General features: G+C 29.7%; 2 protein-coding genes across 3 annotated transcripts; both read left to right on the top strand.

The window, feature by feature from the left end:
* The first annotated feature begins 4,224 nt into the window (after positions 1 to 4,224).
* On the top strand, positions 4,225 to 7,976 carry LOC123294886 (superoxide dismutase [Cu-Zn]-like). Its single transcript, XM_044876072.1, has 3 exons — positions 4,225 to 4,558; positions 6,055 to 6,315; positions 7,640 to 7,976. Exons 1-3 carry the CDS (start codon positions 4,382 to 4,384, stop codon positions 7,898 to 7,900), a joined length of 699 nt encoding a protein of 232 aa, XP_044732007.1. The 5' UTR covers positions 4,225 to 4,381; the 3' UTR covers positions 7,901 to 7,976.
* Positions 7,977 to 14,311: 6,335 nt separating this feature from the next.
* On the top strand, positions 14,312 to 26,351 carry LOC123296995 (superoxide dismutase [Cu-Zn]-like). Of its 2 annotated transcripts, none has more exons than XM_044878741.1 (5): positions 14,312 to 14,464; positions 20,581 to 20,644; positions 20,706 to 20,912; positions 22,025 to 22,278; positions 26,209 to 26,351. In XM_044878741.1, exons 2-5 carry the CDS (start codon positions 20,585 to 20,587, stop codon positions 26,312 to 26,314), a joined length of 627 nt encoding a protein of 208 aa, XP_044734676.1. In that variant the 5' UTR covers positions 14,312 to 14,464; positions 20,581 to 20,584; the 3' UTR covers positions 26,315 to 26,351. The 2 variants fall into 2 exon arrangements, with proteins under 2 accessions (XP_044734676.1, XP_044734675.1); XM_044878740.1 differs by lacking the exon at positions 14,312 to 14,464 and adding an exon at positions 17,846 to 17,998.
* Positions 26,352 to 26,808: the final 457 nt, after the last annotated feature.

Raw genomic sequence — 26,808 nt, 5'->3', positions numbered from 1 at the left:
ATGATTCCCAACTAAGTCCATGTCTTCTTCTTTACTGAGTTTTCTATGGTACTGTGAGGTTTGATTTATTCTAATAGGTTTTCAAATTTTTCCTGAATTTTCCAAGACAAAGAAATGTTGGTGATGCTTGTTTTCTATTTCTTCATGCTTGCATACGTTCTAGAGCCCAAAAATTTTCTTCATTATTCTTGCTCTTTGGAGAGATACCTACAAGATATGTATTTAAAGAGTACGCTATAAAAATTTCAGCTAGATATCTTTTTTTGTTTTTGAGTTATCGTGTTCACAGACTTCGAAAATTTCATAATGGATTTTAATGTTTTACAATAATGTAGCTCATACATCAGAATAATACATAGGCTATAATTTATAAAGATAGCAGTTGTAGGCCCGCATTGCTGAACGCATTCGATTTTATAAGCAATATTTATTTTTAATATTTGTTTTATATTTCGAGTGTTATGTATGGGAGAATAAGTGAGATCATCCAACGAAGTATGCGGGTTACTCCTAGTTGTTATATAAAATTGTTATTAACAAGTTTTATGACGCATATATTTTATCAGTAACTTTAATCATATAATTTTATAATATTTTTCCTTTCTAAATGAATGTAGAGTTTTACGAATAGAAATTGTTTTTATTTAATAAAAAAAAAAGTAACCAATGCCTAGAAAAATCTCTAACTTTCTCTTAAATAAAAATTTAATTTGGTCGGTGATACAGATAATCATGCAGAAGAAATTTTTAAAAAAGTTCGACCTTATAATATAAAAATTATTTGGAAACTATAGACAGTCGTCATTTCAATGAGAAAGTAAAATCTAAAAACCAAATCGACTTTTCCTAATAAAGTATTTCAAACTGAGATATGTCATATAAAGCGAGAAACATCATATAAAGTTCTAGGATTAAAACATGGTGCTTTCAAAAGTTTTTTCAAGACTTTAAAATTATTTGTAGCAGTAAATATCTAATCACTTTTTTATTGATTTCTTGGAAGTTTCTGAACATTAATTCAATTATGTACATTGAATTCTATTCTAACAACAAAACCTCTTTATCGTTAGCTGTTAAGTTTTTACATGGTATGCAATGTGCATTACTTAACAGAGCTACAGTTTACATAAGCAATGTGAAAGTTTTCTTTTTAACCAGCTTCAAAAACGAGTAGATTTTCAATTCGATTATATGTAATACCTATGGGAGCGTTCATAAATAACGTGGCTTAATTCCAACCACTTTAGAACTCCTCCCTCCCTCCATGTAGCCTCCTGTAGCTTTTACTATGTCCCCCCTCCCCAAATGGAACGTTGTTTTTTTTTTATTATTAAAAGTTTCAGAAAAAGTGTGTGATTTTCAATGGAGAGTGTTATGTTTCAAGAGCGAATAAAGGGTTTCGTACCCGGAAAAACTAAAAATTGGCGATGATCTTTCAAATCAGCTCAGTTTGGAAAAGGTTTTAAGGAAAAAGACAATTAAATGGAGATTGTTCTTTGGTATGTTTCAAATGCGAGTTTAGGGTTCCACACAAATATCACTTATTTTACTTTTTAGTGCATTTTTTGAAATCAATTCTATTTTTTTCTAAAAAAATCATTTCTTTATTTCTTTTTGTTATATTTTTATTGTAAATATTTATTTAATTTATTATGTGGAGTACGAACCTAAGTAATTTATTATTATTTTTCTATAATATGGTTAAAAAAAATCAATAACCACTTTATTGTTTATAGAAAAAACGGTAGGAAAATTTTATAATGATAAGAATGATATGCAGTATAGACACCTTTTAACGAGGCAATATGATAAATATATAAATAGTATTACTAGGTGTTATATTACTGTATATAAATTAAACTTTTAGATACACTATGATAAATTTATTCTTTTAAAAAATTTAAATAAAAGGAAATTAAACATTTTGTATTTAATTCATCAATTAGTTTAATTTATTGGTATCTGTGTATTTTTTGATATACATATTTAATATTTATTATGTCATAATTATTTGTTTAATTTTTCGTATAAAATGACTTCTCTCTTTTTTACTTATACTTATAATTTTCATATTGTAAATATTGAATTTAATAATTAATAAAAAGATTAATTGCGTCAATATTAAAAAATATATTAATATTATTTTTATATATGTTATCTGTGTGTTTATATCGTATATCATTATTTTATGATACTATACCTTCAGAAGATGTCTGGTTAATAGATTGCCTAGCAGCAAAGTCTATTTTCTCTAATTCTGAAACATTTTGATTTTTATGCCAAGGGTGGTTTATTGTGTAGGGCACCTCTTCAGAAAATATTTCAAACAAATGACTTAAAAAGTCTTACTAATTTTGGCATTACATTGGATGTGATAGACCTTTGCCTTACTTGAATATTCCACAACTAATTTCCTGTAACTTTTTGAGAAATAAATATTAAAGAACTACCGATAAAAACTAAACTTTTATTTTTAAATATGTGATCCATGGTATAAGACCATAATGTACTATGGCTCATATTTTAGTATTACTTTGATCAACCCTCACTGGAGCCGCTCGCTTCAATATGAATACTACATACCTATTCATTGATTATAGATATTGATAACTGGGAGTTGAAGAAGGCCCGAATTCAGTAGTTACAATTTCGACTACCAGATGGCAATACGTGTAATACCATTTTTTAATGCCAATAAAAATATTGAAATTCAAATGAGCTAAATCCCGCCAACTAACGATAAAAATTTGTACTATTAAACAGGAAGGGGACCGCTTTTTCAGTAGCTCCAATCTAGATCACCTGATTACTTACCATTTATCAATAGAAAGTTGTCTAAATCAAAGGTACAGGACAGTACGTCTTTTCGAACTTTACCTCCTCAATATTTTGCGTTATGTTTAAAAATGAAATATGCCTTAACTCATGAATAAGCAGTGTTTTAATTAGAATGTGATTGAAATACAAAACGCGATAGTCAACTTGTAAATAAATAAATAGTTAAAAGTTTTTATTTTTTGCCCTAAAAATTTTATTTCTAGGCCGCTTGAAAAAAAAAGGTCAGAAAAACCATTTTCTCGGTTTCTTGATATCTGGTAAGTATCTAATATCTAACTACCTCATAGATAGCAATATCTTTCATCTCAATAAAAATGTTGCATGCAAAAGAAAAAGTATACTTGCTGCTGTCCTGAAACTGAAAACTATCTCTCTACCGCGCTATAAACGCAAAGAATGTTCAAGGAAAACGGGAAGAAATGTTTTTGTTCATAATAGATTTCAGTTGATTCATCTTATGTCGTATATAATTTAAGAAGCAATTCTTGTATTAATACTAAATTGGCTATTAAAGAAACCCGAAGAACTAGGTTCAATCTGGTGTCAGATGATATCACCCACCAAACTCTGCAACGTTTGACTGTTGAAATGGCCCATCCTTGGTATGCAGGAGATTTTTGGGCGAAAAATCGATCTAGCTAGGTTTCATTTTTAGAAAACGTCGTTTAATCCGTGTTTTCTGGAAAAACTGAAACAAAACTGCAAAATTTGACTCTTCCTGACATCTATTGGCGAGTATATACATTGTATGTGGTTTTTTTCGTATGCATTATAGTGTGCGGTCCGTGTGGCTATGTCAGTTTTGATTGATACATAGCTGGTGTGATATACGTATATCGTAGTTAACGAAATAAAGTACATTATCGGGACATTCAAATTGGTATTTGTGTGGAGCGTTTTAAACGGTTTTAACTAAAAAATACCAAAAAAAGGTCGGTCATTCAAGTACTGTGTAGTAATGTGCGATCGGTCGCCAGTGCCCTGTTTAATGTGTAACGGAGTTTATTAAAAGTACTCCAATCGCAGTAAATCATTAATCTTTTCGATAGACACAATTCATGAATTTTCTCCAAATATGATTTTCTTTAACATTCGCAAGTGTTTTTCTTTTCAAACCATTACCGTAATAGATAAAACCTACCATAATAAAAACTTGTTAACCACATACAGGTACACATAATTTTTAATAATTTTACTTCTTCTTCTTATTTATAATCCTTGTAATAATCATCATGCATCATGTATTACACATATTTACCTATGAAATCATAATTATGTTTTTTTTTTCTACATACACAATTTCGATACACGATATCTTATACAACTTTTTTAAACAAAACAATATATTTTGCTATTTAAACCACTGTTACTTATTGATCCATTAATCAGTCTTAACTTTATTTCCTTCTCATCACACATTTATTCATTTGTTTTGACACAATAAAAAAAAAAAAACGTTATTAATTTGTTTTGTCTTTTGACCTTTCAAACAACCAATCAAATTAAAGGATTGGGTTTTTTGAATTTAATTTGAAATTTCAAAATGATTGTGAAATTTTTAAGTGTGACATCGATCTTATTAGTTAATTATGTGGTCAAAACATCGGTAAGTTCACCATCGTTAAAACAAGTTGATCGATCATTACATGTGCGTAGTTTACCACCCATTAATGGGATACAAAGTAATATTTATGAAGTGTATATGGAACCATATGGATTTGTAAGTGCGTTTTTAATATAATTTGCATGAAATTGGAAAAACTTCTCTTTTCTTTCTTTTTTTCTGCATGGTTCTATATATTTCTGTCTTAATTCCATAAATTTTTTTTTATTAAGGGAATTGTTGGAATAATGTAAGTACAAATGGATAGTGTTATGTACCAAATCTAATCTAATTTCCTTGCATTGCATGACTGCCTTTTTTGCATAAACTTACTCAAAATTCGCTTTTCAGGAGTTGACTGCCGTTTTTGCATGAACTTACTCAAAATTCGCTTTTAAGGAGTTGACTGCCGTTTTTGCATGAACTTACTCAAAATTCGCTTTTTAGGAGTTCATTATCGAGAATTAATATTCGATTTTCAAAAAAAAAAAAAAATCAAATACTTATTCTTCGAATTACAGGCGGGCCTAGTGGGAGGCTAAAAAAAAAACAGTGCACCGTGGTTGACACAATTTCAGCTCTTGTAGTGATCTGAAACCAAAAATTTGAAAAATTATTTACCAGTAAAGATGTCGCTATCGTCTGAATCTTAGAAAAAAAATTCACAAAGTGGTGTTGACATGAAAAAAATATTTTTTTAACCCTTTTTTGGACATTTTTTGAATTTTCATCAAATTTCAAAGGAATCGGTCCAGTAGAACTTGAGATATCATGCCAACTACCTCAAAAAACGTAGTTTCAAGAAAAACGCGTTTTAACTTTGAGAGATAATTCCGGCAAAGTAACTCGGATAATAATATAATACTCACTTTTAATTTATCAGCGATCTCAGATCCATACATTAGGCCTTCTTCTACGTCATATGCAATATCTTGCAAAGTTATTTCTGCTAACTGAAGCTGTTCTGTCTTCTTTTGAAACAGCAGAAGCTTGAAGTTCAGAGCCATCAAATCGAACTTCGATACCAGAAAATCCACTACATCTCCGAAAATTATTCGAATTTTGAAAAATCCGTTTAAGGACATATTCTTAATGTCTAATCTTTGAAAATATGTACCCAAAAACAAAATTGATTTGTTCAAATTTCTAGACCAAAATACTGCCTTTTAATACCCCGACCTTTTACACTATTTCCGTATGTTCTTTTTTAATAGGACATTGCATTAGTTTGCCTAATCTCAGTTTATATACCTAAGTAGGATTCCACTCTTTGTTTTGGAGTACCAAAATCCCAAACAAAAATAGACATTTTCTTTGTAGATTTCGAAATGTGAAATCTTATTATCGAAACCTTGAGATATGAGACTTTAAATAATATTTAAACCTCAAATTTCATAATTGTTTATTGAAAAAATTAACCTATGAATTTTAATCATTGACGTTAGCAAGTGTCTATGACTTCATTACCACCTTGAATTATGATTCAACTTCTAAACAAAAATAATTAACCTTTTCTTTAAAAAATTATTGACCTTTTCTTCCTTTTTTTCTACTAACCAATAACACTAACAACATCTGGAGCTCAGTGAACTTAAAATTAACTTTATAAATAGGAACTAGGACCGATACTTGCATCAGCAGTTATTCGTCCAAATGGTGGAAATTTATCGGGAGGTAAACAAGATGCCGCCAATGTTGGTATCAAGGTGAAAGGTGAACTATTATTACGTCAAACACATCCACCACATGGTCCCGTACAAATTGTTGGAAATATAACTGGATTACCACCAGGTTTACATGGTTTCCATGTTCATCAATTTGGTGATATTCGTGAAGGTTGTACGTCATGTGGCGAACATTTTAATCCATTTATGGTAAGTGTTTATACTTTGTGTTTTATATTTATGTATTACATATTGCATATCTTGTCTTTGTACGATTGTCTTGTACGGTTTTACATTTCTCACTGTTTCAACCCTCGGTTCCAAATCTAGGAAGTACAAGTTTTTAAAAGAGCATCATGAGTTTTTAGGTAACGCTTTTGTAAAATGGCGGATAGATAAAAAACGCCTAAAATGTGTGAAAGTTCTATCTTTTGAAATGATTTAAAAACGTGTGAAAAAAATTTCAAGGCGATGAATATTTCAGAAAATACAGGATAACAAATTGAACATACTTTTGAGTGGTTTTAACAAATTTAGTAAAAATAATGTTTAAAATTTTGGTACACTTTTAAATTTTTATAAAATTTCAGGCTCGTAGTCACGTACGACTTGTTCCCCGTACGGCATGTGACCGAAGTGTATAAAAAGTGTAAAAGTTATAATTTATTGTTTATTAAATGTTTAAAACGTCGCAAAAGTGAGAAATGTTGATACTGAAGTGATAATGGATTTGCGCGGTGACTTAAAATCCTAAGTTCAAAAATAGACTAAAAATTCCCCCAACAGTCATAAAAAAGACTGCTATTTTGTACTCTTTAGATGCTAGGCGAAAATTTTTTTTTAAATTTTCCTTCCTGTCTTTTGCTACTTTGAGCCCGTACTATCAGTTCTGGTCTACTGCGATCCTGTAACATTTATAAATAATATTTCTCACTCTTTCAACCCTACGTGCAAAGCGGCAAGGGGTAATATAAATTTTAGATTCTTAAGTAAATTTGAAAATACATGTTTTTAAATGACCTATTGCTGTTTCAAATTCAATATTTTTTCGCAAAGATACAGCTGTGAAATTTTTGTAAAATTTTGTGTAAAAAAAATGTCCCTTTAATACTTTTATTGAGCATATAAATATTTATGAAAATACTTGTTTATTTTCTGGATTTATGCACAGACATAGAGAAATGGACTGAACGTTCTCATCTAATTGTACAGTAAACAAAAGCAGAAATTTATAAGAGAGACAAATATATAAGACGACCAATTGATGTTCTCTATGTAAATGCTATAGAAAGAGACAGGTATTGGCCGTCAGTGGCCGTCTTTGAGAATATTGCTACAGGTATTGTCCATTCTTTGTCTGTGATTTTATGTTATTCATAGAGGCAACAAACACGACATATCAGTGTAAATCATTGCATATCAAAAATTATACATTGTATAGGTATTTTTATTTTGATAGGCAACTTATTACATTGAAAAGCACATCCATTGCCAATGTTTGATAACCAATTAAATTTTTTTATTATGTTTTTAGGTTCCACATGCTGGTAAAAATGATCCAATTCGACATGTTGGTGATCTAGGTAATATTTTAGCTGATGCTGAAGGTAAAGCTGAAGTAAATGTTATGGACAGTTATCTAACACTCAAACATGGCCCACGTTCAATAATTGGTCGTGCTATTGTTATCCATGAACTTGCCGATGATTTAGGACGTGGTCATACTGCTCAAAGTGTACAAAGTGGTTCATCTGGAAAACGTTTAGCATGCGGTATTATTGCCCATGTTAATTGATTTTATTTTTTGTTTGTTTTATCCAAAATTGTATTTAAAAAGTTGTTTTCCACCAAAGTATTTTATTTTTATGATTTTTTTTTTGAAAATAAATTTGTATTTTTGATTTTGAAATTTGGGGTAATAAAATTTGTTTTTTGTTTCTATTTGGTCAAACATTAAAAGTGTGTATTTTTTAAGAGTAAACTCTGAATTTGTTTATTTGTGCAAGTTTATGAGATGTACTTTCGAAATGCCTCAGGGTTTGTATAAATTATTTTGGCATAAATAAATATTTGTCCAGTGGGTTTTTTAGCATGTTAAATTAACACAATATTTCCGTTTTGCAACAAACTTGTTAAAAAGGCCTCTAAATGTTAAACAAACAAAAAAAATTGAAATATATTTTAAATATAATGTATTAAGAATACATTCCAAAAATGAAAAAGCAAAATTCGTATTATTTTTGAACTTATAAGTAATATAAGTTTAAAAGTACAAAAAAAAAAAAAAAAAATCCGATTTTTAGCGTGTTATTTAAAGCGCGCAATAACAATCACTCCTAAAAAGCTTTAAAACTAAAGAACAGCAACTTGTTGAACAGGAAGAAGCATTGTGATAAATTATTTTTGGACTTATTATATGATCCAAGAATCGTTAAAGCTAATAGTAAGGAAGTCTAATGATAGGTAAGAATATAATAAAGTCCATGGATTCTAAGATTTTTAATCATGGGGTTAAAAAATTAAAAGCATTATAAACTTTGAAAGGATTGTTGCAAATTTAGTTTACTTTAAAAAGATTCTGAAAACGTAATATCAAAAACTAGTCCTTTGGAATTATAATTGCCAAAATCTGAAACAAGGCCGAAATTTTCACAGTTTATTTCGGCGCTCGAGGTCACAAAATTGGATTAATCAGAATTACTGGATTTGATGTAAACTAATTCTTCCTTTCAGAAGACTTACTTTCCTTATCGGATTATATTTTTTAAAATAAAATAAATAATTAAATTTGGATTTTTTTAAATATATTTGAAATTTTTCAAAACACTCGAAAATTTTAAGAATTTCTTGATTAATTATGGGAAACAATAGTCTAGTATTAATAGTTGACTAAAATTATTCAAGGTATTCTTAAAATTTGCTCGATAAAAATTTTTTAGTGCCAATGAGTTTGATGCTTCGTTCCCTTTTACTACAGAGTGGCTCGTTTCTAAGTATTACTGTGTTCAAGTGGAAAGTAAGTAAGAATCAATCTTCTATGCTAAATATTCGAAAATTTTGAAACAAATATTTTAAATGTGTATTCGAAAACATTGAACGTAAACTTCAACGTAAATATTAAACAAAAACTGATCTGATGATTAATTGTAATATACAGTAGAATCTCGATAAGTTAAAGTCCAAGGGAAACAAAAAATATTTTAAGTTATAGAGGTTTTTAGTTATCAAGGGTCTATGTTATTGAATGCATCAGAAGGATGGGATGTTCTAAATTAGGGAATTCGGCATTTTTTTGTCTTTTACATTGAAGATTTCCTCCTGATTCTTGTTTCTTCAAGATTTCAGCTTCTTTTTTAATGATGAGAGACAATGTACTCTCATGTATTCCAAATTGAGCCGCAACTTCTTTCCTTTTCAATCCATTTTTCACTGCTTCTATAGCTTTTAATTTATCAGCGTAGGTGAGGGTTGGTAGTTTTCTTTTTGTACTCATTTTAAGACAGTTTTATCACACAGTAAGTAAAGCGATGTTTCCAGAACAACAATCAAAAAACTTATGATGCAAGTAAGTCGTTGTCACAAAGCTAACCACCGCAAAGCTTTGAAGAATTTAGATAAAGCAAACAATAGGTAATGTTATTGTTTACGTTAACAAGTAAAAACGTGCAAGCAATAAATATCGAAACCATTTGTTTTGACACTCTTTCAAAATGACTCATTCACACAATTTTATGTTATAGAGGTTGTGGAAACATTTCTTTTAGTTACTGAGGGCCTAACAGAAATTATTTATTTAAGTTATAGAGGTTGCGTATTTTAAGCTATAGAGGTTTTGGGCTCTGATGGGAAGGGAACGTAGTATTTTTTGAAGTAACTAAGGTTTTTATGTTACCGAGGTTTAACTTATCGAGATTCTACTGTATTTTATTTTGTACATAGCTTTGCTTGTTATAAAAATTACAGGAAAATTAATATTAGTGGAGAAATTCTTAAAATGGAAAGAGATATTTAATACAAAGCGCCCACTTGTTAACGGGCGGTGTGTCAAAATAAAAAAAAAAAGCTGAAGGGTTGTTTTGTGTTTGCTGAGATTTGAGTCAGCCTATATTATATTATTATTTATCGAAAGACAACATAATTTCCTATACGGGAACATTTCGAAATTCGCTTCGATTCGAAATCTTTTTTCTTAAATTCACCATCGACTTGCTCCAAACCGGTAGTGTTGTGCTAATACGGCCCTGTTAGAGGACAGATGCCAAAAATTAATAACTATTTCTTAGAAATGATAATATTTACTGCTATAATTTTCAAGAACAAATCATTTGTTTGATTGATACCTAGATGTAAGACTTAGTTTTTGTTAGCATTGAGTTAAGAGTTGCTGTAACCTTCTATAAAATTCATGTGATTTGATAAATTTTACATAATGTGATATTTACAAGGTAATAAAAACATTAATATAGATTTGTATCATTAATATTTAGATGATCCAATAACCCAGTTATTAATTCTTCAAGATTTAAGGTGTGTTTATTTTATTTTACTTTGAAATTCAATTTCATCTATCGTATAACCAAGAATTTCTATAAAACATACAAAATATTGTCTTTCGTTAGTCCATGAATGAGGTTTTACTTAACCACGATACTCGAATAGATAGTTTATATAGTTTGATAGTTTCAAAGCTAGTTTTACAATCAAAATTTAGTGCAGAATTGGAACAGAGTATATTTATCGAAAATAAAGTAGGATACGTTATTATAAATATGACTTAATAGTATTTGAAGTCAAAATAGTATTTTACGATGGTGTTTTGTTTCAAGTAGTCCGGTAGTCCGGCTGTTGTGTAGTCAACTAGGCAATTTGTATGACGTAAATGTAATAAAATGCTCTAAAAATATCGTAAACTAGGCAATTTGTATGACGTGAATGTAAAAGAATGCTCTTAAAATATCGTAAAAGCGTCAAAAACCAAAGTTTTTATATGTTTTCTTTTTGGAAAGCGCCGCAAGGTAATGTTTTTTTTTTGTTGCAAAAACAGAATCTGTCATTAAATTTTCCTCATTTTTGTACAATTAACATTATTGTGAGTTTTTAAATAAGGTACTATGCTAAAAATCACAATTTTAAAATGAAATAATTCAAAATTTTGCCACGCAAGATACCCCAAAATTGTGTTTTTTGTGATCAAGGGACTTTGAACTATTATTTACCGCAAAAATATGAACATTCACCCTACTTGCTCAAATAGCCGGATTACTTTAACTGAAAAGTTATGTAAATGTAAAAAAGTGTGTTTTTATATGCGCTGATCGTTATAAGCGATTAATTCATGTAAATGTCTTCATATAGGGATTCCGTGGGGACCTTTCAACTCGTCGTTATTGCCGATTCGTTGCTATAACCGAATTTAACTTAATTTAGAAAATAGCGCTACAAAAAAAGTGGCTTAGTAAATGAATTTAGCAAGAAACATTTTGAAACTTGCAATAAAATCGATCAACTTTTGTTATTAAATATTATATAACAATTAAATATTTATAAATACAGAAAATTTATTAAATGAAACTGGCTCAGGTGATGTTCAAGGTTAATCAAATTAATAACGCTTTCTTGTCTTAAGGATGTACAAGCAATATATCTAAGTACTGATAGGTAATTTGGCGTGAGAAAAGAACTGGGAAAAATAATAATTAAAAAAAAAAAATTTCATACAAAAATTGTATTGTTAAATTGAACGCTAGATCCTTACTGGTTAGAAATAGAGAACATTCATTTTTTTCCATTTTCGATCTTTCACAAGACTCACAAAATAAAGCTACTTACAAATTTCCAACTCTATCATTTATAGTTTTGGAGAAAATAGATACCAAATTTTTACTAAACCAAAAAATGTTTCTAACAAAAGCTGTTTAAACTTTCTATATCGAAGCTTTTGTTCTGTCCCTTACGGTTTAGATGGGTCCCACAGATCTTAAGATGGATCCTCAATGGTTGTCCAGATGGGTCCTACGAACCCATGGCTCAAATGACTGATGTTGCTCATCTACGAACTTGTTTTTCAGTTATCATATCGACGCGACAGTCGGACAAACAAAAATGAACCAATTAGATGATTTTATGAACATCTATACCGATGCATCATCAATATAAGCGTTACAAACTTGGGACTAAATTTAATGTACCTTGATATATTTCGCATGTTTTGTAACAATAAACCAATATCGTGTTCCATGTGATTTCAATTATACAATTACAATTATGTTCAAGAAATAGCTTTTCCAAAAATTAATCCCAAAAAAAGTTTCCGATACCGCCCTAATATGCACTATACTTAAAACAAAATTTAGATGCTATTTTTGAAACGATTAGATGGTAGTACATCCTTAAATTATATTTGTTATTAAACAAATAAAGTTGCAAATAATATTCAAAACAAAGTATTTTTTTTCTATCCCTTCCATATTTAGAAGTATTTTTTATACGTGCTATGAATTTTATTATAGTTATTAATTACAAAAATTTTAACGTATAATTTTATAAAGGCTTGGATACACGTGTATCTTAACTTTGGTTAAACTGGTTCGGCTGTCACGTGACTAGTTAACTAGTCAACTAGGCAATTTGTATGACGTAAATGTAAGAAAATGTTTATAAATATCGGAAACTAGACAATTTGTATGCCATAAATGTAAAAAAATGCTCTAAAAATATAATAAACAGAATCTGCGATAAATTTTCTTCACGGTAAAACTATTTTGAAGCAAATTCACCGATTAATTTATGTACAATTAGCATTATTGTGAGATCTTCCCTAAGGTACTGTGTTAAAAATCACAATTTTAAAATGAAATAATTCAAAATTTTGCCCCCTAAGAGGCCCCAAAACTGTGTTTATTGTGATCAAGGGACTTTGAACTATCCTTTACCGCAAAAAAGGATATTTACCGTACTTGCTCAAACAGCCGGACTACTTTAATAATATTTTTAACCTTCAGCACAACAGAAATAGAGGTGCTCAAGAGTTGACGTGTGAATTCGTGTGAGAGTTTGAGAGTAATGTCGTGTGAGAGTAATCGAAAGTTTTATGAGGCATGATTCAAGAAAATCTGTAGGTACAGTTTGAAGAGATTCTCAGTAAAAAAATCGCATTTTTCGAGGTTTTAATGACCTTGCTCGTCTTTTTAATTCCTTCAAATTGGGATAGAGCATTGAAAATTTGAAGTAAGTTCAGATAGAACTAAAGAAAAGAAATATTCAAAATCTAGGGGTCTTGAAATCAATTTTTTCATGACGTTGCTTTTACACCATTGGCAATTTGTTTATCTATTTATAAGTAAAATATTCGTTCGATTTTATCACAAATTATGTAACATTATATGTAATTAATATTATTTTTTATTTACGTATTTAAAAAGTAAAAGAATTTAGCCCTGAAATAATATGCCTATAACGAAAAAAGACTTCTTCCTCGTAATCTATGCAAAGGTATTTGCATCCATGCAATACCTTTTGCATAACCATTTAATAATGAAGACAAACCCTGTGTTTCAATTTTTTTTCGAAAAACTAATAGTTGTTCGTTAATAATTAATAATAATAACGAATTAATTAAGAATAAATTTCCAATCTATCGAAAGGAAAATATGGGCTGTTTTCCTTCATTCCTTTTTATTTCAAATAATTCGGCGGGGGGTGTAGAAATCTGGTGAAGAAAGTGGACTTAAACCGTCTAGAAGCAATGGTAAGTCAAAGCATCTATTTTATATAAAACGTAAAAAATAGTGGCAGGCAAAACTTTATGGGGGTTTCGGAGTGGGGTGGGGTTGAAGTAAACTGGAAAAAAAATTGGATCCTAATCGGTAAACTCAAGTGCGATTTTCTTGCTACAACATGTACTTTCATGGAAAAATAGTGGCAGACACCGCAGACTGGGAATATGGCGGTAATTTGAAATCAAGCGTGGGAGAGTTACCCTTTTTTCTAGTACCCGGCTAAGATCTATGTTAACTTAGATCACTTGAACTAATAAAAGGAAAGCATGTGTTGTTACATAAGAAAATAAAATATTTCTATGCATTTTATAACGATATTATACACTTCAAGTCTCATAAATATGATAAACCTGTTTTAAGAGTGGGGCTAGGAGGGGGCATATAAAACAATTATTTTTATTGTTTGGGTGGACTACAGAGAATAGGGATTGGATGATCATAAATGATAAACACCATACAAAGTTATTATTACTTAATACTGTGAAACAGTGTAAACAATACGAAATTGTGTTATCAGTGAGAAGTGATTTTTTGTTTAAAAATATTTTAAAGTTTTGTTTTTCATAGTCATAGCTAAACAGGTAAAATATATTTATTATTGTACTACTTTTATTGATATTTCTTAAATTCTTTGTATAAAATCATCGATAATGGCTAATAGTACGAATGCTATCAATATTTGAGAGAGTTCATTTTATGACGGCTGGATTTCGGTTATTTCTGTAACATGCGTGATGCGCCCTAGTAAAGCATCGAATAGTTAAACAAATAAATGAAGCACTAAAAAGGATGAACTGCCGATTTTGTGATACCCCAAGGTATCTGGTGCTCAAAGTGGGCAGTTAACACCTCGCCTATTTCGCCGAAACTCATTATTCGGAATTTTCGAGGACGCTGAACATGATTATCATTACCAAAATAGCCCGCGAGATACCTGTTGCCTAGGGTGAATGAAAAGGAGATGTCCAAGTACGAAATATGTTACATGTTCTCTTAAAACTTCAAGAGACGAGGTGTACACTGTCTGCCCTAGGCACTAGGTATCTCGGGGGCCATATTCGTTGTTATATTCGAGTTCAGCGTCCCAAAAAAAATCCGAGTAACAAAATTAGTAGTCTTATTTCCATCGATATTTAGTTCCAGTTTTTCCAGATTTTCATTTCTCTTTCATCACTTTTGCTCACAAAGTTTATAGACATCCTCACGAATCGATTGCATAAAACCGCATCTCAATGTGTATTATGGCTCACAAAATTGACAGTTCATTTTCTTCGACTAAATCATATGTAAATATCAGCCACACTAAAATTAATGCGAAATTTTTGTGTGTGTTAGTGTCAGCAACAGTAAATATGTCAATTATAATTTATATCGCTAAAAGATATGAAAAAATTGTCTTAAAATGGTTTTAAAATCTTTTTTCGGGAATGCACACACAAGAAACGCAGTTAATATAACCGCTTGATTTAATAAAAAAATATACAAAATCCAGCCGTGTTTTAGACAAATACCCAGTAAGTTTCAAAGTTTTTAGAATAGTATTCAAAGAGATAATTAAGAAATCCCAAAAATACATCATTTATGGTTCTTTTTATCTGAGTTATTCCATCAGTAATGGAGATCTTCACAGTTGGTTTACGCTTGAATTTAACGTATAAATCAATAATTATTATTAAATGCTAAAAATATTTGAATATAACTTGTAAATTATTTTAACAGATGAAATTAAATTCAAGGTTAATGTTTAACAATTGTAAATTTTATTAGCAATTATTCTTTAAATTAGTCTAATCGCAACTGTAGGAAGTTTCTGTTCAATGTTGAATGGTTGACTCTCATGCGATTGAATGAAGCCTTTCAAAGTTGTTTGATCTGAATCGTTTGGATGTGTTCTCGAATTCGAAATGAGATCGAGAAATTAAGTTTGGCATTATCAAATTATTGATTAATGTTTTTTTACGCACTGTTATAATCCATTTGGAAAATTGGTTACGGGTTGGGTTATTTTGAGGGTTTGGTATTAATTCAGTGTAATAATAATAATAAAACGTAAGAGGAATACCACAAGTAGATCCCTAGCACCTAGACCAATGGGTCCGCTGTGCCCTCGTTAAGGAAAGCCTGCTACTCAAGGGCGAGATGTTTTCGGGGGAAGAGATGCAATTAAATCAGATGAAGCTGTAGGATTCTAGCGAGGCCAAACGCCACTCAGAAAGCAGCTTTTCCGCTGGGATCTTTCTCAGGATTGATGGATCTAAGGTTGCGGACCCGAACATTCTGAATCTGATGACCCCAATGTTATTCAGATGGTAGTTTAGTCCTGCCTCCCTTCTCAACTGTGCTGTAGCAAGTTTTAGGCGAGAACATTCGAATGACCTGACTGTGGTTATAAACAGTGTGCAAAAGTCCGCTGTGCTTGGTCCCAGTAATCAAGACGGGCTTTCCGTAGCCATTCTGTGTTCTTAAAACCCTTAATTTTGCTGCTAATTACAATTTATTTGACCACATTTGTGTCTCGGAACTCTTTTTAATCAATTCAGAAAAAAACATGCGAAATTATTAAATTCAGGTGCGAAAAATTGCACATGGACCCTACTGATAATTGCGACTAGACTAATTATGGTTAGTCATTATTCGTCATGAATATAAATAATTTCATTTATTTATTCTTTCAATCGTAATAAATTGTTATCGTAAAACTTTGTACAAAATAATAACCTTTGGCCATCTTTCAGCCCCAATAGTTTAACAACTAATATTTGGTAAATAAATTTTAAAGATAAATAATCATTGTAAACGTATATTTTTAATATTTATGTATTTAAATTAATCCTTAAGGAATTTCGGTATTAATGAAAACTGACGTTTTTGGCATTGGTTATAATTAGATAATACTGAAATAATTTGATTTTACTGAAAATCTTTCACGGTTTATTTTGAAATTCGTTAAAAAAAACTCTTCAATTTACTCGTTCTCCAACTCGAAGTTTGTGTATTTTAGAAGAAATTGAATAAACACAAAAACATTTCGACTGATGACTTTGAGACTTTCTGTCGTTTTATAGTCAATATGTTTATATCAGTTAACTTAAAAAAAAAAATAATCATAATTTAGTAGAAAATCGATTTTACCCTAAGCCCCTTAATTTTGAAGTTTATGTAACCCAGAGATAAATACAACCTGTTTATAAGTTGAGATATTTTATAATTAGAGTAAATCCTAGCCGGTTTTGATTATGCAAAAGGTGTTGAGCAGTTTTTTTTGTTGAGTTATTTTCAAGAATAGCATTCAAATTTCAACTAGCCAATATATTCCTTAAATTTTCTTACGGTATTCTGGTCTAGAAGCCTAGATGAAAAATAAAAAATTCGTCGAATTTCAAGCCGGTAAAGTGGGGGCTAAAAAAAACACGGTGAATCCTGATTGACATGATTCCAGCTCTTGTTGTGATCTGAAGCAAATAGCGTCGTTATGAAAAGTCTTTTTTGACTGTTTTTTTTTTACCTTTTTGATTTTTTTAAAAATATTCAAAAATGAAATTTTTTTAAATCCAAGACAGAGCCGATAGTGAGATTTTAAAAGAAACACCAAATTTAATTGACGATCCTAAATCCATAATGGACCTTCTTCTATTTGAGTTTCTGGAAAGAACGAGTCGTCTGGCAACATCTGCCGTTTATTGCTTGATGCACTTCGCCGGCTTAGATGCGGCGTCACAAAATCCACTGTATCTCGGAAAATAATTCGAATTTTGAAATGACATATTCTTCACGGGCTAAACTTTGAAAATATGCATAAAAATTCAAATTTCTAGACCAGAATACCGCATTAAGACAATAAACTCAATGGCTTTCGCATAATCCAAACATATTAGTTTTCAGGTTTCTTCGCTCATTAATATTATTTCAAAAAAAATGTAAACAAATTCAAAATAATAAATAAAATACATAACTTTCATTTTTATCTTCTATCCTTGACTAAGTATATCTACCAGCTACAACTGAAAGTGGCAATCGGCTTTATTAAAAACTTCTGGTCGTTTGAAGAACATATCAACTAATAGATTTATTATTTTTTTAAGTAGTTTATTGTAAGCGACTTTTCTGTTAATTATGTAAGTGTAAATTTTTTTCTATTTATTCTAAATAATTTTTAATGTTGTTTATTATTAAGAAATTCCTATGAAGTTATAGTTTTATGCATGTTTGACCATTTCAAAGTCTTGCATTTTTTTCGATAATTAAATTTTATTTGATCATTTTGAACAAAAAGGGGTATTAAGTGTTTCTTTGAATATTTTTCAAAGTTGGGTTTTACATTTATGAAATAATCGCATGTTGAGTTATATTTTTACATTAGCTACGGTCTAAATTGCTAAAAAATGTGTTGTTTATTAGTTAATTTTTCGTCTTCCTAATTAAATTTTTTATGGTTGTTTGTTTATTAAAATTAATTTTTAATATTTTAAATAATACGAGAACACCAGAAAAAATTAGTTGGAACTACAGTGTTATCAACTAATATACAGCGTGTCTTTCTTTTTTAAGTTGATTTATGCTTGGAATTCGATAAATAAATTCAATCGAGGAAAATGCTACAAATGAAAAATGTTAGTTTCAAAGAAACACATCTTATATCGGCATTGAATTCGATCGTAACTGATAAACGTTAGATGAACGCTTTAAGTTTAAAAAATCTTAAATAAGTTTAAAAAATCTAGCTTTTTGTGCCTTTGTTCATTCAATTTGAACAAAAATGGTCTTTATAAAAATACAGCCATTTTATTGGATTTATCTGGTTTTTTTTTTTTTAGAAGAGTACCTCGATTTTGAAAAAACAATTATACGAAATAACAATTTTGATATGAAAAAAAAAATTTTGGGTAAAACTTTTCAGTCCGTTTTTACCTAAACTGAATGTTTCGAACAAAAAAATATTACTTTTTTAATCAATAACAACTTTCTAATTTAAAGTGTTCATCTATCGATTACCTGTTATGGAGTAGAGTGAGCTTTTCATTGAGCTAGAAAACCTAAGTCAAGCTTAATGTCTACGTAAGATGTGCGCCTACACATCTAAAAATTTTTCGCGTGAAGCTTTTTTATCAATAAAACTTATTTTTCGAGTTTCAAGCATTGTTCAAGCTAAAAATTCACCCTGTTACGTTTACGTTATACATGTATAATACTTTTCGATTGTTTGACAAACACCTAACATTTACGTCATACAAGTTGTCTAATTACTAATTTTTTAAGTGAACTTTAACATTGTTCGTTTCATTGAATTAAAAATTTATTGTTTATTGACAAATAGAAATATTTGCAACACTAACTCATGCCTTACTTATGATTTTTGACACCTAAGAAACACATTCCATGAGGTTTTATCAAAACGCGAGCGGTTTCTTTCATTTTCCTTTATTTGCCGATTTTTGTAACACCTATTACTGTATTATTAACGAAACAAAAAAATATATTTTTTTCAACGTATTTGTTTTGAATGCTAGTTAAAACCTTTTTTTCTTATCACATTTTCACGGTTAATTTATTAATAAGCTAAAAATAGCAACTAATTATGATTAATGATTTTCATTGAATATTTATTGACATTTGTAATAAAAGTTTGTTTTATTAGTTTACAATTAGACATTAATTCGATTCTTAAAGTTAGTTTGTTGGTGCCAGGATCCAAAATAAGTTGTTCATTTACATTTAAAAAATAAAATAATTTTGTAAAGAGGTGATACACAAACAAAATATATAAAGACTTTGTTTTTTTATTTTGTTTATAAAATCCAGGTAAATTTCGGTATTTTTTATTACGACATATTAATATAATAAGATTTGGACATTGACTTTTTAGTATAACTCTAACGTCAATGGATTTTGAAAATTATACCCATAAAATCGTACTGTATCGTGGAATAATTGGACTAAGCGTTGGTTAAGGTCTTGTAAAAATGCGGTTGAATTTTATTCTGATAAACGCGAATATGGAAAGGGCTCTTTGAAAAAGTGTCCTCAAGAAAATTAAAACAATTTCTTGTTTGATAGTTTGATGAATCTTAGCGTATAGGGTAAATTTTGAGACGAAAAACAGACACATATTTGAAAATGGATTTTTTTCTAATTGGATTCGCCCTTTTCGCAATCACGCTGCTTGTCTCAAATTTTATATTAAATCAGTCTCCCACTAATTAAGTATTTCAAATCATTTGCGATTCACAGATCACAGAAATGATGATTCAGGAAAATAATAAACTTTCCAAAGGAAAAAACAATAATAATAAACAAATAACACGTAACTGGATAATTTTGTGACTTAAAGAATGTCAATGTCGTCATGCTAATTTTTAATAGAGATTACAAGAACTTCTGATTTAATATTCATTTAGAATACGCCTGCTTATGTCGAACACAAGCCGAGAAAAATAAAGACACTTCGACGATAAAAATACCTACATTTCGATTTTAAACCTTGGTGATACCCGAATGCAAGGAAAAATATCATGTTTTTATAAAATGTAAAGTGTCAACAAAAGTAGGGAATAACAGAAAAATGGAAAACTCCTATTCCCCTATTAAACTTAATTTTTGTTGTTATATATTTTTGGGACGCTCTGTTTAAGTTCATAAAAAATGTCGGTCTCTTTGAAGTTCTTATATTTTAACATTTCCATTTTCTTTAACTTTTCAGAAAAATGAATCAATTTGTGATTGCAATTTTCGTTCTTTTTGGAACAATTCTAACGGCTAATGGAGTAAGTTAAACTGTTATTTTCCATTTGGAAAATATCGTAATTTAATGATTATTTATTGCAGCAAGAAGCAGTTAAGGCAACAGTTAAATTAATTGGTTCCATAGAAGGTAATATTACTTTCACACAAGCAGCCTATGGACTTCCAGTACAAGTGGAAGGTGTGATTCTTGGATTAGCGCCTAATTCTCAACATGGCTTCCATGTACATCAATCTGGTGATATTACTGGAGGATGTGGCTCAACAGGAGGGCATTTTAATCCAGAAAATGTATGCAATACAATTCCATATTTTAATTAGAAAGTGTACTATAATTCCAAGAAATCGTTCGTCGAAATTATGCAGGCATTTCTGCGCGAGGGGGTTGATTTGAACTATTAACCTCCTCCTCATTGAGAATCTTTCCAAATAAACTTGGATAGTCCATAGCCATTTATGAAACGAAATTTCACTGACTAGTCAGCTGTTCAAACTGTTTCGATCTTTGCTGACACTGACATTTTTTCAAATTTTGCTTGCCTCTTTTCCTACAAATAAAAAATTTGGACGAAGAATTTTGCGCAAAACTTTGAACTATACTCTCCAATTTTGCTCGATAATTTCCGTGGCATCTGAGTCGACCAAGTGAAGCTTTATCAAACCAAATTGGCGAACAGAAGGTCAAAAATTTTCTCGACGCACTCGATAATTGAAAAGAAGATGCATTTCCAAAAGTCTACCAAATGTTTCGTTATCTGGAAGTATTACCTGCGACCACAGCGATGAATGAATGCTACTTTTCAACTTTACGTCGTCTCAAAACATTCCTTAGATCAACAATGTCTGAACATCTACTAAACGGTTTAGCCTCGTTTAATGTACATCTCGGAGTGGAGGGTGATGCGCACAGAGTTTTAGAAAAGTTTTTTTTTGTACCTTAAATCCTCAGAATATCAAATTTTGACATAATGTCAAAATAAATGTTCTCTTACTCGAAAAAGAATTTCTTGTTGTTATTGACTGCATGATCGATCGAACATGATGAACAAAAGTTTGCCCCCCCTCCCCTGAATGATTCCTCTGCACGGGCCTGAGTGCATGATTCAGGTTGTATGCAAGCCAATTCTGTGGCGACTGTAATGTGAGGCATATTTTAAAAATTTGCATTATCTGATTTACACGTCATAACCGGTTTTCTTCGTTACAACAATTATTCTCGAATAAATTTCTCTAGGTACAAACGCTCTGAAGTTTTCCATGAAAAGTCTGTTATGTTTGCCTATAAGCGTTTGTACTTGGATACCATTAATTTTTATTTAAAGTTCAAATGAAAGTATTCGATGCACAGTTTTTTGGGCGATCGTTTCCCAGACTGCATATTGACTTTGTTTGTATTTTTCCAGCAAAATCATGGTGCACCAAATGCCGCTGTACGTCATGTTGGTGATTTAGGCAATGTACAAGCTAATGCCAATGGTGTAGCTCAATTTTCATTCGCAGATCATTTAATCTCACTCTGTGCTGGACCACACAGTATTATTGGGCGCGCCATAGTCGTTCATGCTGGTGTCGATGATCTTGGTCTAGGTGGAAATGCCGATTCATTGAAAACTGGAAATGCTGGTGGACGTCTTGCATGTGGTGTTATTGGACTTGCGTAAATTTTTTATTTATTTATTCTAATAAATCATCATAATTAATTAATAGGATTACCAACTTCTCGTGAATTGCGATAAACTTCTGAAAAAATGAAAATAATAAAAGTAAATTCGGCAACCCTATTATTTAATAAATCATAATAATAATTTAATCGTACGAATGATAACATTCCATTTATAAATAAATAAATCGTTTTGCACGGTTTTTAAATTTATAAATGGAAAGTTATGATTCGTTTTGTATGTTGTACAATTTAATTTATTTCGCTAATATTTTTTTTTTTTTTGTAAATTTCTCTGAATTTAATAAAATTAATTTGTGAATGCGTCCTTTTTCTTGCATTGTGTTTATCCTCATTAAATGTTTTAACACTTAAGGCGGTATTCTGGTTTTTATGACTGAATGTTTTTTGACAATTTGAATTTTTTTTTTTTAAATCCAAGAGTGTGCCGATAGAGAGATTTATAAAGAAGATTCCCACCAAATTTCGAAGAAATCGGTCGGGTAGAAATTGACATATTATGTGAACCACTTCCAAAAAAGTAATTTTCGAAAAATCCGTTTAAGGACATATTCTAAAGGGTCTAAACTTTTAAAATATGCAAAAAAGACGAATTTTTGTCTAATTTCTAGACCAGAATACCGCCTTAATAACGTTCGCTCTTAACAAATTTGTATGACATTTCATCACAGCGTAGATTTGTGTCAAATATATACCGAAATAGTGTTACGTCAGCATGTATGTCTTTATGTGATGCCCAGTGTCCTTGTCTCACATATGGCTATAATTTTATTTATTTTATTATGGTGAGATAATAACATTGGACCACACGCCACAGCTAGTGTAAGGTTCGAAGCTTCTTGATACAGGCTGTCCCTGAAGGATAAGTACAACGCTGTACCACATGTAGTACAGCTCAAAATAAGTCGATTTAGCTAAACTTGCCTTGGTGCCAAATGGCTTCGTTTGGAAGCTAGGCTGTCCTAAAGATTAAATTTTGAAGTAGTTTTTTGTAACTTAACAAGGTAAAAAGCATTTTGCCAAAATTGGAGCTCACATAAATTTTTTGTAAATTTGCATAGCGGCCACTTTCTAATTTGCTTTTTTATAATTTGCTGCTATAGCAGCTATTTCCAAATAATACCATTCATGAGATACAGCCCGCTGTCAGACGGGCAGGGGAGTCTTAATAATAGGGTGCTGTTGGTTACCCTTCGTGTACAGAACCCTAAAAATCAATTCGGTACTTAAAAATTTGGACAAGCTTAGCTAAATCGACTAATAGTTTTGAGTTTTACTACAGCTGAAACAGTTTTGTGTAGATATTAAAAAATCGGCGGTTGCAGATTTCTAATAAAAGGTCTACAAGCATTGCGTATTGCAAATTGCAAAGATTAAATTTTAGCAGTTAATGTTAAGACGTATTTCTTACGAATATAGAAAATTTCGACGTTTTCTAGCTAGGAGAAGCCTCAATCAAATCCTAGCACTGGATAAAAAAAGGAAATTGTCTCCAGTAGATGAAAACTTCGAAGGTTCACGACTTCTGTTAGATTTTCGTGACTCAATTTTAAGTTAAGAGAGTTGCTTACAAGAATTTGTTAACTAGAAAATTTTATAATAAAATTGTTTAGTATTTATTACGAATAAATTCGTAATAAAATTTATATCTGACCTAAAATTATGACAGATCATGGTTTATGCTTTATGTCAACTTATTTAACATTACTGTAATACACACTGCCTATAAAACTATCAAAAATCAGGAAGTATGAAATAAATTATATTGTTGTAGAAACTAGAAAATGTTATTTAATATTTAACGTTAAAAGATTATTAATTTGGATCAAAAGTTTAACAACCTTATTTCGAAACGGTAAAAGGTAGAATTAAATAAAAATTATTATTAAAATATTGAATATTTGAAATCAAGCACATGTGTGAATGTTCTCTTAAAACGCTTAAAACGAAAAATTATAACAGTGGATTAATTTACATATTTTACGAATAAATTATTTAATGATAATCATCTATCACGAAATTTCTACTAACCAACTAGTCTCGAGAAAAATGTATTCAAACAATGCTGTCACTTCCATGTAAAAAGAAAAAACTTATATATCCTATACACCGTCTGAACGGTGTATAAGAAATTAACAGGCAAAGTAAGTTTTTTTACCAAAAAAGGGCACATTTCTCATAAACCGTACAGAGAATCGATATGTATTTTTTACAAAAGACGTATACAAAGGTAGTTAATTGATAAATTTTAAATTTTGTTATCATTTTCATTCCAACACTTTAAGATATTTCGATACCATAAGTTGAAGATACCAAAAATTTGAAATTTTATTTATCAATTAATCATCGTTTTATATGTCTTTTGTGAAAAATTCATGCCAATTCTCTGTACGGTTTAGGAGAAATTAACTATCAAAGTCAGTGTTTTAAAAGTTTTTCATTTTTATGCACAGTTCTTTAATTTTGGTATGATTTAAAGCTTAAAAATTGAGGACTATTGACAAAAGTTTTTTATGTAAGTGGTAAAACATTTTTAAAAGTTCTTATTGACAAAAAATCAACATTTACCCAAATAGGATAAAATTATCCCCGATTTTAAGCAATTTTAGAGAATAGCTATACTCTTTTGATGAAAAAACTCTACTCTAGCTACAGACTAGTCATTTTTGACATTTATCGATAATTTTTGAAATAATTCGAATCGACTTTTGAAAAAATTTTTGTGAAATCTTATAATCGATACAACATCAAAAGATAAATTTTTAAATTCGATCAAAAATGAAAATATTTGGATCAAATTTCTATTCGACTTGCAGAGTAAACTAAAATATTATAACAATTTCTCTTGCAATTCTTGGGAGCACAACTTCATTATGCGACCAAAATGTTTTCCTGTAAAAGCTTTTTAAATATTAATTATGGAAGTGCGAAAACTAAAAGTTCAAAATATCGTTTTATCTTTTTGTTCTTAATAAAGTTCATTTTTTTCATATGACCTTTCGTAACACTATTTTCGTTTGCTAGTCACCACATATATTTTCAAGGTCCGTAGTAACAAAACCCAAAAATAGTATTAAGTAAGATTGATTAGAATGCTAGGTCTATTTTCTCTTTTCAAACTTCCCTTTAAGCCATTCAATTATTATAAAATATTTAGAAAGTTTTTCATGAGTTTATTCCACTAGCAAGTTAGTAAACCGAGATGAATTTCTTAAAAATTTTGAAAAAAAAAAATACTTGAATCGATTGTGCAGCGAGATATTTATAATAAAAGTGCAAATAATTAACATGCATTACAAATAAGTATAAAAGAAAACATAGTTTCGTGTATTCTTAATAAACCGTTTTTAGGAATATTTTATAAAACAAAATACCTCAGACTATATAGAGAATTTATTTCTGCATTAAATTACAGGAGTTATTTTATTATTTAAATAGACTCAGTATCACGCACTGAAAATTACAAAAATAGGCGGGGGTAGTGCCTTCATTTTAAGGAAAACCGTTTTATAAACCGGCAATATCCTCATAACCGTGCACTTTAGACCTAAATAACCTTTATTGTAGATAATTAAATTACCAACCTTTTTAGTAAAATAATTTTTTTTTGTATCACTAACCGTTTATAACTCATAAGACTATGACGATTTACTTATTGACTATTTGACCAATATCCCTTCTAATATTTTTTTAAACAAGAAAATGATAATAACTTAACTTTTATATCTACAAATTTTCGAAAACTTTTACTTTAAACTTTGTTTCCTAAAATTAATATTTATGACGTTATAACGCCTTTGATGAAGTTAGACTAAGTCTCAATCAATTCAGAAAATTTAAGGGCTGGTTGCCCGATTATTTAAAGAAATTTTTTATTTTTAACATGGTTTCTATTTTCATTTTTAGGTCAGCTAAAACATGCGCAGGTGATGGAAGTGGTGTAAGCGGATTGAAACCAACCGTTTTCACTATGGTTACAGTTATATTCGCTATGATTTTGAAATCATTATAAAATAAGATCTTTTTTTTTTAATTCTATTTTACAAAAAAAAAAAGCTATTATTTTTCAATTTACCAATAAAATGGTAGATATTATTTTTATTAAATTCAATTTTTTTAATTTGATGACTGTATTTTGGTACTTAAATTTTGTTTGTAAAAGTTATTTATATTAAAAAAAAAAAGCAAAAATAATAATAATTAGTTTTAATTTTTAAATATTTAAATATTTAAGATTATTGTAAGGTATTGTTTTGACAGTTGCATTGAAAACAGTGGCGTGAATAATGGAATTAAATGCATTATTTTTTATGTTATTTGATGTTAACAAATAAATTCTTTTAAAAATAGAATGTGTCTCATAATTACATTTTAATCGTGTTTACCCTCTAAAATGACCTTCATATATATTTGATGCACCGAACTAAAAATAAAATAAAGTTGAAATATATACGTTTTAAAACTGACTCTAGTTGCCCACAACTGAAATACTGAATTTCAAACTTG

Source organism: Chrysoperla carnea, chromosome 3 (assembly GCF_905475395.1).
Source record: "Chrysoperla carnea chromosome 3, inChrCarn1.1, whole genome shotgun sequence".
Classification (NCBI taxonomy): Eukaryota; Metazoa; Arthropoda; class Insecta; order Neuroptera; family Chrysopidae; genus Chrysoperla; species Chrysoperla carnea.
The sequence above is the reverse complement of the archived record's forward strand: the minus strand, read 5'-3'. Positions and strand labels throughout refer to the sequence as shown.